Genomic DNA, 12,813 nt, shown 5'->3' on the forward strand with positions numbered 1-12,813 from the left:
CATTCGTGTGCCACCATGCCAGGCTAATTTTTTTTTTTTTTGTAGAGACAGTGTCTCCCTTTGTTGCCCAAGCTGATCTCTAACTCCTGGGCTCAAGCCATCCTTCTGCCTTGGCATCCCAGAGTGCTATGATTACAGGTGAGAGCTACCACGCCTGGCTCAAATTTCCTCTTTTTATAAGGACACCAGTCAGATTGGATTAGGGCCCATCCTTACAGTCTCATTTTAACTTAATCATCTCTTTAAAGACTTTATCTCTAAATACAGTCACATTCTGAAGCACGAGGGGTTAGGGCATTAATGTATGAATTTTGGGGGATCAGAATTCATCCCCAAATAGAATCTTCACATATCTCATCTATGAGGTGGGAGAAATGAATGGAGGTGAAAGTTGGCCTTGGTAAAGGAGCAGCTGTCACTCCTTAGTCAGAAGAGGCGGATGACTGGACATCCTTTCTTGTGACTTGGCCAATGTTCATGTTTTGTCTGTGTTGAGATGTGATTATGGAGGGGTCTTGCTTTCACCTTCATTCATCACAGAGTGGCCTTGTCTGATGTTGATGCTCTGTGAAATTGTTTGTGTTCAACAGGAGAACACCATGACTCAGCTGTGGGTGCCAGGGCAGCTTGTAGCAACACCAAGGCCCGACTGATAAAACCAGACCAGCTCCCAGCTGTCCAGGGATGTTTTCTCTTTTTTACAATATGGTACAAGCAGTGTGCTACAAAACAAATGCAGCTTTGGCATACTTGCTACTGTTCCCTACTTAGAAATTCTTGTGCCAACACTGGGTGGCTGAGGGAGTGTGGCAACATTCAGTCCCTTTCCAAGAATGCACGGAGCCTGCACACCTGGCAGTGGAGGGAGTAGGAGTTTCCACATCTCCATCAGCTTAGGTCTTCAACTGGTCACCTTGAGGACGGACACAGCCTGCTGGTTGAGTGCCACGCTGGAAGTCCTGAGGAAGTGCTTAACATCCCACTTCCCCTGGTGTATTAGTTATCTATTGCTGCTGCAACAAATTACCACAAACTCGGTGGCTTAAAGCAGCACACATTTATTTTCCCAGTTGCTTTGGATCAGGAGTGTAGACATAGCTTAATTGAGTCCTCTGCTTGGGGTCTCACAAGGCTACAGTCAGGGTGTTGTTGGCTAGGACTGGATTCTCATCGGAGGCTCAACTGGAGAGGGATCTGCTCCTGAGCTCACTTAGGTTGTTGGCAGAATTCATGTCTTCATGGCTGTAGGACTCATGGCAACTTGCTTATCTAAAGAGAGCAATGGAGAGAGAGACTTTAGAAGACTAGCACTATATGTTTAAGTAGTCATGTACAAGTAATCACAGCACAGGTCATAACCTTTGCCACATGTCATTGTTAGAAGCAAGTCTCAGGTTCTGGTTACAGTAAAGGACAGGGCATGAAACGTAAGTGTGAATATCAGGAGGGACAACCAAGGGGACCTGTCACCACACCTGTGATGTCCTGACCGCCTTGGAAAATCCGTGGATGGCTGCAGGTCAGTGAAGCCAGGTAGAAAAAGTCCGGGTGAAGGCACAGAGGTGTTGCTGAAGCTGTAACAAATCCTCTGCATACTTTGAAAACTTTATTTTTTAGGGTAAATCTGATTTTGGGGAAAGAGCAAAAAAGTATCCACAGTATAATTTTCTCAGGTACTGCTATGAAGGGGATAAGCCTCATAGGTTTGTATAAATTCAGAAAGTCATTACTAGGGGCACAAAAGAAGCACTTAAGAGTAGGTGGACCTAAGGGGATGCTATGCTTTGAAAGTGTCCTCCAAAAGCATGTGTTGGAAACTTAATCCCTAATGCAACATTGTTGGGAGCTGGGGCATCATTGGAGGCCTTCACCCTCACGACCTCATGAATGGCTTGAAGCTGACTTTAGCTCTCAATCTTGATTCCTCTCTCTTTCTCGCTCTCTTGTCCTCTCACCTTCCACAATGGAGTGATGCAGTAAGGAGGCCCTTGCCAGATGCCAGGCACCTTGGTCTCAGATTTTCCAGCCTCCAAAACTGTAAGGAAATACATTTCTGCTCTTTATAAATGACCCAGTCTGTGGTATTCTTCTATAGCAGCACAAAATGGACTAATATGAGAGAGTTGCCAAGGATATCAACCATACATGAAATGGGAAAGAGAAAGGACCAGGGGAAGATTCAGAAGCAATTCAGGGCTCTGGCAATGGGTGGCCAGAAGTATCGTCCGGTAACAAAGCTCAAGTTAAGGAGCTGAACTTGATCCAGAAACTCTGCAGATAGGCAGAGAGGTCATAGGTACATTTAACATCTCCTTCCTAACCAGGAAGGGAAAGGCAGAAAGGCCTGCAACCCAGATGTCTGGATGAGGCAAGTGAGGACCAGGCCATGTCAGCCTGGTCTGGGTCAGCACTATGGGATGATAGTGGACTTAGGAATGTCTGTGGAAGCAATGTAAGTAGAGTAGATGTGATTCTACAGGATGTTTGGACACCGAGTGTCTTACAGAATAAATCCTACTTGATGACGGGTGTGGCTAAGAGAAAAAACAAAAACAAAACAAAACGAAAAAAACCCCACTTCATTTAAAAAATGTCAGAACCAAACAAAATTATCTAGGTACTTTGGATGTGGATGATATTTCATGCTCAGTATCTGACCATATGCTGAGCCATAAAACAAGTCCCAATGAATTCCAAATAATCAAAATCATACAGAGTATGTTTTCTGATTACAATGGAATACAATGGAATTGGATTATAAATCTATTGATATTGCAAAAAGCACAATTGCTTTTGCACCAACCTAATATTTAGGAAAATTCCATAATTTGGAAATCAACCTACTTCTAAATAATCCACGGGCAAAGAAGAAAATCACCAGGGAAAGTAGATAATGAAAGATAATGAAATACAGTTTTTCAAAATTCGGGTGATGTAGCTAAAGCAGTGCTTATAGGGAAATTTATAGCTTTAAATGCTTATATTACAAAAGCAAGAAGGCTTAAAGTCAGTGACTTAAGGTACCACCTTAAGAAGGCAGAAAAAAGGCCGGGCGCGGTGGCTTAAGCCTGTAATCCCAGCACTTTGGGAGGCCGAGGCGGGCGGATCACAAGGTCAGGAGATCGAGACCACAGTGAAACCCCGTCTCTACTAAAAATACAAAAAATTAGCCGGGCGCGGTGGCGGGCGCCTGTAGTCCCAGCTACTCAGGAGGCTGAGGCAGGAGAATGGCGGGAACCCGGGAGGCGGAGCTTGCAGTGAGCCGAGATCGCGCCACTGCACTCCAGCCTGGGCAACAGCGTGAGACTCCGTCTCAAAAAAAAAAAAAAAAAAAAAAAAAGGCAGAAAAAAAGCAACGTAAACCCAAAAGTAAACAAACAGAAGGAACTAACAAAGGTAAGAGCAGAAACCAACAAAATGAAAGAGAGACAAACAATAGGAGAAAATGAACAAATTCAGCTATGTTTTGTGTGGTCAGAGAGAGCTGGGCTACTCTCTGTTCACACAGATTGATACATTTGGAGTGGGAGAGAGAACATGAAATAATAGGTAATTACATCCTTTCGAGGTTTTCTTTCTTTCTTTTTATTTTTTTAAATAAGAGACAGGGTCTCACTATGTGGCCCAGGCTGGAGTGCAGTGGTGTGATCTTAGCTCAGGGCAACTTAAGTTCTTGATGCTTTTTGCTTTTCCCCCTCACAACCGAAAGAGAACGTTTTTGCCAGCAGGTGGCAGCGCTGGCGCCTGAAAACGCCAAAGAGCAGCGTCCTGGGTTGGCCCGGAGACTAATGATCGCCGCCGGGCTGACATGGGGCAGTCATCTGAAGACAGGAGACAGTCAATCCCAGAAGGCAAATCCCCACTCAAACTTAGAAAAAAGTTAGCGATTTTACAAAAACATCTGAACCGTAACTGCTGGTGGAGTTAAAGCTCGAAAGACTTGGCTCTTCAAAGCCAGGGATTCTTTACCGGAAAGCTGGAAACCGGCTTCAGAAAACCTCTCCCCGCATTGTATGCAAATCTGGCCCCCCCCCCTTTTTTTCTTTTTCCCTAGGAGATCGTCCAGTTATCAGATTCTCAAAATGGACAGCGACTTAAAACAATTAAAGACCATTGCAACAAATGCCCCTGCGAACACCACTCCGAAGTTAATCGTGCAGAATTCTGGACTTTAAAAGGTGGTGGTAAAGTGCGCTCAGGCATGGGTAGGAGGTGCGGCAGGCGGGGCACAACTACTTGCTTTTATAATTTTTTTTCTTCCTGATGGACCAATGCTGTGAAAAATCCTCAGTGGGGCTTTGGAGCCGAAATGGAGCGACTGCAGTCTGCAGGCCTGCTATGTTCGCCAATCAAGGTTTTCTCATAAATTTCCTTTTTTAATCCTTGTAGCAATCCTCTGAGTTTGGTGTTAACATCCTTAATATTATTCCCAAAAATCCCTTAAGAGGGCTCTTAATGGAGTGCAGGTTTTTGTGGTCCTGGATTTTCAAAACTTCCATGAGATTTCCTTTGTTTAAATGAATTGTCCTTTATAGATAGCCTTTCATTTGTTTATTTTGTCTGCCTCTTTCAATCAAGAGGCACCCTCCCCTCAAAATTGGCAGCACCAGCACAGACGTAAACGCGGGAACCAATGTGATTTTAGGTTGAATTTAGGACAGCGCTGGAACTTCACTTTTCCCCTCTTGCGGTCACACGAGGTGGGCTGCGGCCCGGGCAGGGTTTGGGCGGGAGAAACGCGGTTCGGGACTCCGCGGCAGCCTAGGCGCGGGGCTGACCTGCGGGGTTGGGGTGGGGGGAGGGAGGTCGGGGCCCGGCCCCACGTGGCCGCCGCTGCCGGGCTCACCCCAGCCCCGCCCGGAGGCGGCCCCGCGGCTCCGGCTAGCCAGGGCGGGCGGCCGGCCACTGCTGCCCTACTCCTTCCCTCTGCGTTCCGGGCCTCGGAGCCGCCGTGAGGAGGATGAGTCCCTGGAGCTGGTTCCTGCTGCAGACCCTCTGCCTCCTGCCCACGGGCGCAGCTCAGCGGCACGGGGCGCCTGGAGCCGCCAACTGCGAGCTCAAGCCCCAAGTAAGACGCGCGTCGGGTGCTGGAGAGGTGGCCTCTCTGCACCTCCTTGGGATGGTTTCCCTCCGAACCCCGCGAAGCAGCGCTTTCGGACCCCGAGCCGACTTCCGCAGCTGGGCTTTCACCTAGCACCGCGGCGCTCCTTGCTCGCGCGCCTTTCCGTGCCCTCGGGTTCCCCTTTCCCGCAGAGGCGCGGCCAGCAGGCTCCAAGGGACTCAGTGCCCTGGCCTTTGCCCTCCGCCAGCCCAAGGGCGTCCGGGAGGGCCCCTGGGGTCTCGCCAGCCATTTTCGCGAGCTTTCGGGGGACCGATCCGCTAGGGCGTAGCGGAGCAGTAACTTGGGCACATTTATTTTAAGTTTCTTCTTCCCTCTCTTCCTTAAGAGTTTAATTTCACCTGCTCTTATCAAAATATTAACAGCGCCCTGCAGCTGCTTGGTTTAACCTTTATATGTTCAGTGCCTGAGTTAGAAGGGACTTTAGGGAGTTGAAGCCATTTCCCTTGCTTTACGGATCTGGGAAACTGACACTCAGCGGGGGACCTGTGTGCTCCAGGTCACAGAGTGCGTTCGTGGAGTGACCACTGCCTGAGCCTTGCGTGTCCAGCCGGGCGCTTTAGATGTTCGCATCAGCGTTTTGCAGGTGAGGGAAACCCAGGCAAGGGAGGTCCAGCTCTATAGCGGACAGGTCTTGCGTCTCCGAGGCTGGAGCTCCGAGGCTGGAGCTCTTTCGAGATGAATATCTCCTTCTCTGATCAGTTTTCCTACCCTTATAATTTTCTGTGGTTCTCGAGTCCCTCTCTTCTGAGTGCGGCATAGGTTGAATTTCGAGCATTTGTTCCGGTGGGTTTGATCTCTGTGCGTCCCTGGCTCTGGGGAGGGCCATGCCAGGCTTATCCTTCTGGTGCGCCCGCGACGCGGGGGTTTGGGGGGTTTAGGGGTGGGGGGAGTGGGGCTGGAATTTAGAGGTCCGCCCATCTTTGATGACACCTGCGCAGCTCCCCGGTCTGCCTCTACCCCTGGCCATTCGCAATTCTATTCCTCATCCCAACTGCCGCAAAGCAGAGGACGGCCAAATACAGCCGATCCTGGAGCTCGGGGCTGGCTGGGAAGACGCACGGTGTTCACCTCTCTAAGGTGTCTCGAGTCTGCGGACAGCCCTCTACCAAGGCAGGAAGCGCAGCAGCTGGAGAGGGGAGTCTGCACCAGGCATGGTTTCAAACTCTGTTTCGGAGTGGCCGCTTCATGCTTGTTAGACAAGGCAGGAGTCCATCTCCTCACAAGAAAGCACGATGTCTTTCACTTCTGCAAAACCTATTACCAACGGGTAATTATGACGAGTGAGTCAGGATAAGATTTCTCTCCTTTAGAATCTGTCTTTATGAGTCCTTTAGTCCATCGGTTGTCCTACCTTTTGGTCTCAGGACTCCTTTACATTACAAAAAATTATCAAAGAAGCCCGGCATGGTGGCTCACTCCTGTAATCCCAGCACTTTGGAAGGCTAAGGCGATGGATCTCTTGAGCCCAGGAGTTGCAGACCAACCTGGGCAACATGGGGAGACCCTCGCCTCTACAAAAAAAACAAAAAAAAAATTTACCAGCGTGGGGACATGTGCCTGCAGTACCAGTTACTCCAGAGGCTGAGGTGGGAGGAAACCTTGAGCCTGGGAGGTGGAGGCTACAGTGAGATGTGATTGCACCCTGCACTCCAGCTTGGGTGAAAGAGCGAGACCCTATATCCAAAAAAAAAAAAAAAAAAAAAAGTATTGAAAACCTCAAAGACTTTTACTTTATGTGAATTAATGGAGATATTAATAAAACACAACATAGCACACATTCCATTAGCCATCAGAGCAGTGACCTCATTACACACGTGTAGCCTCCAGCAAATTCTACAGTACCTTGTGAGAAAATGACGGTGAAAGGAAAATATTTTAGTTTTGTGAAAACAATTTTGACCTTATAGACTCCCTGAAAGGCTCTTCGGCACACCCACAGGTCCTTGGACCATACTTTGAGAATCGCTGTTCTATTCTGTGGGCAAACTCTGTCTTACCCCCTGCGGAACTGGGAAGGCCAATCAGTGGCACACATGCTGTATGTCTGACCTACATGCTGTAAGGGCATTGTGGTTGGGTCCCTCAGTGGGTTGGGGTCTTGAGATTCTAGAGGGGAAGTCCTGGGATCCAGTCTCCAATCCAGTGCAGCAGCCCTTATAGGAGTCTGCAGGATTGTAGGCTTGAGAGCTGGTTTGGTTTTCATGGTTGGTTAATCATTAGAGAGGTCTTCTGAGCCCAAATTGGCCCCTAGACACTGCAGGGTTTACCCTGAGCACCACGCAGGTTGAGTCTCTTTTCTTATCATAACAGAACTCTTAGTATTCTTTCCTATTCCTGCCTAATGTCTTTTTTTAAAAATTTATTTTATTTTATTTTATTTTTTTTGAGTGTTGCTCTGTCACCCAGGCTAGAGTGCAGTGGCATGATCTTGGCTCACTGCAACCTCAGCCTCCCCGTTTCAAGTGATTCTCCTGCCTTAGCCTCCTGAGTTGCTGGGATTACAGCCGTCCACCACTTGCACCTGGCTAATTTTTATATTTTTAGTAGAGATGGGATTTCACCATCTTGACCAGGCTGGTCTCGAACTCCTGACCTCATGACTGACCCGCCTTGGCCTCCCAAAGTGCTGGGATTATAGTTGTGAGCCATCGTGCCTGGCCTGATGCCTTTTATACTTGCTCTTTCTTCCCCCTGGAAAGTTCTCCCCTCATTTATCCACAGGCTTGCTCCCTTACCTCCATCTGGCTTTGGCTCAAGTATCTCTCAATGGTTTCTTCCTGATTACTCTCGTAAAGGTGATATCAACCGCTGCCACCACTACCATCTGCCTTCCCTGCTTTATTTTTATTTATAGCACTTAATCACCATCTGATAAAAAATTTTGTTTATTGCTACCCCTTCCCCTGAGTCATCTTCATAAGGGTAGGGATTTTTGTCTGTTTTATTTGCCTCTGCATCCCCAGTATCCAGAAGAATGCCTGGCCATAGCAGATGCTCAACAAATATTTGTTGAATGAAAAGGAAAATGTAAAGCCAGCTTCATTGTGGCTGGTCTGCTGAAGAGTAATCTTGGAAAAGTGCAGTTATTGCAGGTCCGGTGATGCTAGGATGGGAGGAGCTGAGGGGGTGCTGGGTGTTATGGAGTTAGCTTGCAATACACAGTTGTCATTTTGCCTTGTTCTTTTTCATCGGATGGACTACACAGGTGTCTATTAAAATCTCAGTTTGATTCAGAAGCTTGTAGCTTCTATGTCTCAGTCACCCATGGCTATGTTTTCTCTCTCTTTTTTCTTTTCTGTTTTTGAGACAGAGTCCTGCTCTGTCACCCAGGATGGAGTGCAGTGTTGTGATCATAGCGCACTGTAACCTTGAACTCCAGGCCTCAAATGGTCTTCCTGCCTCAGCTTCCCAAAGTCTTGGGATTGCAGGCATGAGCCACCATGCCCGGCTGTCTTTTCCTTCTGGGAACAGTTGTAACAAGGTAGAAGGGACATGTTAATAGTGGTTCAGTTTTATTTTCTTTTAAACCATCCTAATGTTAAAATCTATGGCTTCTTCTAATTGCCATGTATTTTAACAGTGAAATGGAGTAGTGAAGGTTTTTTTCCTGTTTTTTTTTTGTTTGTTTGTTTTTTTGTAGAGATAAATAGCCCTACCCTGAGGATATCCGTATGAGAGAGGCAGAGGCAGTTGCACCAGTACAGTAAGTGCAAGGGTCCGGGGGCTCGCCAGTGGGCAAGGTAAGGTAAAGAAGAGTCCTGAAGACTTTTCTTTCAGCCTGTGCCCTGCCGAAGACGTGTCTGGTGGGGCAGGATCAGTGTTCGACAGGAATGGTTATTGATGCACACAATGGGAGTCTGGGTGCTCTGCTTGTCAGAACAGAACTGTAGGTATTGAAGAAGTTGTACATGATAAGATTCATTTCTTTAAAAAAACTCTTTTTGAGCTCCTATGTAGTAGTATATGGCAAGTATTTCAGTATTTGGGAACATGAAGGTGAATAAGATATAGCCCTTGGCATAAAAAAAACAGAAAAGCCCCTGACTTGTGTTAACTTGAAAAGAGAAGATGGGAAAGGTGGCACCTGAGGATGTAACAAGGTCAGTGTGGCATTTACCTGGGCAATCATCTGGGATCGGGAAGGTGAGCTGGACAGAGCCTTTCTAGATGTGGAGTCAGGTGGCACTCCTGAGCAACAATGCAACTAGCAGGGTATTAACTGAAAAAAACATATGACTCTGAATAACAAGTAAAGTCTATTGCATGTTAAGGCTGCATAAATATGGTGTTTAAAAGCCTGGACTCAGGAGCCAGCCTACCTGTCCACCACTTAGCACAGGACCTATTTTTGCTCCCACCATACCACTCACACTATTCTTGTCTGGGTCCCTAGTGACTTCAGTGGTGCTCAATCCAGAGGTCAGTTCTCAAATTCTTGATTTATTTGGCCTACCATTCACATTTAACCCACTTGCTTACTTTCTGCTCCTTGAAGTACTTTCTTCAATCGGCCTCCTACTCTTCTGATTTTCCCAGCAACCTTGCTGGCCACTTCTCATTTTCCCTTGCTAGCTGCTCTTCTTTCCCCAGACTTATTAGGGTGAGAGGGCCCTGAGTCTATTCCTAGACCTTTTCTCCTGTGGACATCCTGTTGCAGACCTTACCTAGTCCCATGGCTTTAAAGACCATCTACGTGGTGATGATGCCCTCATCTTTATCTCTGGCCCAGGCCTCGCCCAAGCTCCAGACTTACATATTCACCTACCAGCTGGACCTTGGCACTAGGTTGTGTGCTTGACATGTCAACTGCACAGATCTAAAACCAAATTTCTGACCTTCCCCTGGAAATGATAACCTCATCCTTTCATCAGCAAGTTCTGTTTTTTCTTTTTTCTTTTTTTTAAATTTTGAGATAGGGTCTCACTCTGTTGCCCAGGCTGGAGTGCAGTGGTGTGATCATAGCTCACTGCAGCCTCATCCTCCCAGGCTCAAACCATCTTCCTACCTCAACCTCCTAAGTAGCTGGGACCAGAGGTGCCTGCCACTATGCCTGGCTAATTTTAAAATTTTTTGTAGACACAGGGTCTTGCTATGTTGTCCAGGCTGGTCTCAAACTTTTAGGATCGAGCTTCCCAAAGTGTTGGGATTATAGGCATGAGGCACCGTACTGGCCAGCAAATCCTGTTTTCTAGACTACATCTGGAATTTGATCACTTCCATCAATCCTGTCACTCCCCCTTTGATTATTTTGGTAATGTCCTAACTGACCTACTTGTGTCTGCCCTCATCCCTCTATTCATCCCAGCCTCCAGGGTGATCCTTTGAACACACTGTCAGCTGATGTCACTCCTCTCTCAAAAACCTGGACTAGCTCCCATTTGACTCAGTTGAAAGCCTGAACTCTTCCTGGGGCTTTTCCAGGGGCCCACCGACCCTGCATGGCTTGGCCTTACTCACCTCTCTGACCTCTGCCTCCTGCTTTCCTCTTCAGCTATCCCTTTCAGTCGTGCTGGCCTCTTTGCTGGTCTTCCAGTACATGGAGGCCCTCCCTGCCTCAGGGCCTTTGCACTGCTGTTTCTGCCTCCTGGAGGGAATGCTCTTCTCTTAGATATCCCCTTAGTGGGCCCCTTGTCTCCTTCATGGCAAGGCTTAGATGTCTTTCTAGATAGTGACTTTTCTGGTCCCCCTACTTAAAATCACCCCTGCAACCCTGTGCCACAGTACTCACTGTCCGTTTTCTGGCTTACACGTTCTTTTTGTGGTTTTTGTTGTCAAATGATCCTTTATAGAAATGTTTTCCTTTGTGCTCCTTAACTAGCTGGGCATTCCGCTGCACCATTGTTGATGTCACCTATGATGTCATGAGTGTGGCAGCCATCAAGATTCAGCCCACAGACTGGGAAGTCCCCAGGATCTCTTTAATGGTTCCAGAGAGTTCTCTGGCTAAAGATTGGTGCTGCATCTGTTGAGCAATGTTGACAACCTCATCAAAAGTGATATTTCCACTGTGTTTAATGTTATCCTGTTTCTTTCTGTCTCTTGGTGGTTCCTTGAAGGCTTCTATGATCTGGGCAGAAGCAGAAGGTCCACCTCAATCTGGGCCTGTCTGTTCTGAATGGTCAGTTTCCCTGTAGTCCTCAGACCCCTCCAGTCACTGGTTGGCTTGGCAATGTCATCACCAATCTTTTTTGGAGACAGAAGCAGAGGGGCTGATGTTGGGGGCCAGCACAGACGAGGCATTGACTTCACCCCCAGTGCAACTCAGGTGTACGACTTTGATCTCATTAGGGTCCAACTTAGGCGGCATGGTGGAGGCGGCTCGTGGCTGATGAACCCAGATTTGGGAAACCGGAAGAAAGTTACATCTTGGCCTCCTCCAAGATGAAAGACTTCAAGCCGGCTTACATGTTCTCCACAGCAATTAGCACCAACAGGGCCCTGTGTGTCACTCACTGCTGTATTCTCAGTGCCTAGAACAGTGCCTGGCACATGGTAGGCTCAGCAGAAATAATTGTGTTGAATGCAGGCAGTGGGAAAGTCCACGCACAATGTTTGGGTGGAGACTGGCACACAGCGAACAGCTGCTGTTAGCATCGGTACTGTCATTGCACGGCTAGAGGCCAGACATATGTGTGAGTGTGTGTGTGTTTTACATTTAAGCAGCTTTCAGTGAAAAGATCATACAGTGACCTTATTTCTAGACCAGTAATAGTTGAAAAGGCAACAATAAATAAATAATAAAATGAAAATAGATGCATATTGAACAGACTGCTTCTGAAGAGAAATGCAGGTATTTTGAGGTTGGATGGGGGCCTTAGGCAGATTAAGTGTATTGGATTAAAACCGAACCAAAACTGACCCAGAGCGAATCCCACCCCTCCATTATCCTGCAGTATGGGTTTGGTTTTCCTGGGAATATATTTGTTTAACATGATGGTGTCCTGATAGATGAATCAGGTGCCCATGGCTTTAATCATAACATTTCAGCTTGTTTGCTGTGTCTCCCAGTTGGAAACCATGTAGAAGTTCTTGGGTAGACTGCCTGGAAGTTGTGCAGTTAGATCTCTTGTATAGGCCAGTGGTCCCCAGACATTTCACGAGCCAGACCTCTACATGAACAAATAAACTAATATTACTCTTCGAAGTCTGCCTCTACCTTTTTGTAGGTAATAATTGTTACCTGTTTATAATTAACCAAAGACATAACTGTCAATCTCAGCTTTTGATTAGCATCTATTACAGTTACCCAGTGTCTTCTACCCTGTTGATCTAATTCTAACCAACAGTGAGACATTTGATTGCTTAATTCGCCTTAGTAGACGTTCTTGGTAGAAGTACAGTTTCCGTTTCATTTTTGAAGTATTTAAATAACCCCAGGGACCCTTATTACTGCATAAGAGGATGCCTAGGGGATGGGGACCCTGTAGGTGATTCATCTCTTAATATTACTTCAACAATCAATGGTTTTTAAAATTTTTTTTTTCTTTTTTGAGACTGTGTCTTGCTCTGTTGCCCAGGCTGGAATGCAGTGGTGGGATCTCAGCTCACTGAAACCTCCACCTCCTGGTTCAAGCAATTCTCCTAACTCAGCCTCCCAAGTAGAGTAGCTGACACTACAGGCACGCGCCACCACACCCAGCTAATTTTTGTATTTTTAGTAGAGGTGGAGTTTCATCATGTTGGACAGGCTC

The 12,813-nt window shown here is 47.1% G+C and overlaps 1 protein-coding gene and 1 long non-coding RNA gene across 3 annotated transcripts in view; one reads left to right on the forward strand and one right to left on the reverse strand.

Moving 5' to 3' along the window:
• Window positions 1-1,042: 1,042 nt before the first annotated feature.
• Window positions 1,043-10,936, reverse strand: LOC126934168 (uncharacterized). The gene is made up of 3 exons (XR_007718852.1): window positions 10,580-10,936; window positions 9,240-9,341; window positions 1,043-1,269 (listed from the first exon to the last, which is right to left on the reverse strand). It is a non-coding gene; the product is annotated as an uncharacterized LOC126934168 (long non-coding RNA).
• TRABD2A (TraB domain containing 2A) overlaps window positions 4,845-12,813 on the forward strand; it is a 57,391-nt gene continuing 49,422 nt past the window's right edge. The window contains exon 1 of one of the 2 annotated variants that reach the window (XM_050754696.1): window positions 4,845-5,068. In XM_050754696.1, the coding sequence (XP_050610653.1) occupies window positions 4,961-5,068 (108 nt within the window). In that variant the 5' untranslated portion in view covers window positions 4,845-4,960. Of the gene's footprint in view, window positions 5,069-11,109; window positions 11,241-12,813 lie in introns of those variants that run through there. The other variant, XM_050754697.1, reaches the window with a different exon arrangement.

Source organism: Macaca thibetana, chromosome 13 (genome assembly GCF_024542745.1).
Source record: "Macaca thibetana thibetana isolate TM-01 chromosome 13, ASM2454274v1, whole genome shotgun sequence".
NCBI lineage: Eukaryota > Metazoa > Chordata > Mammalia > Primates > Cercopithecidae > Macaca > Macaca thibetana.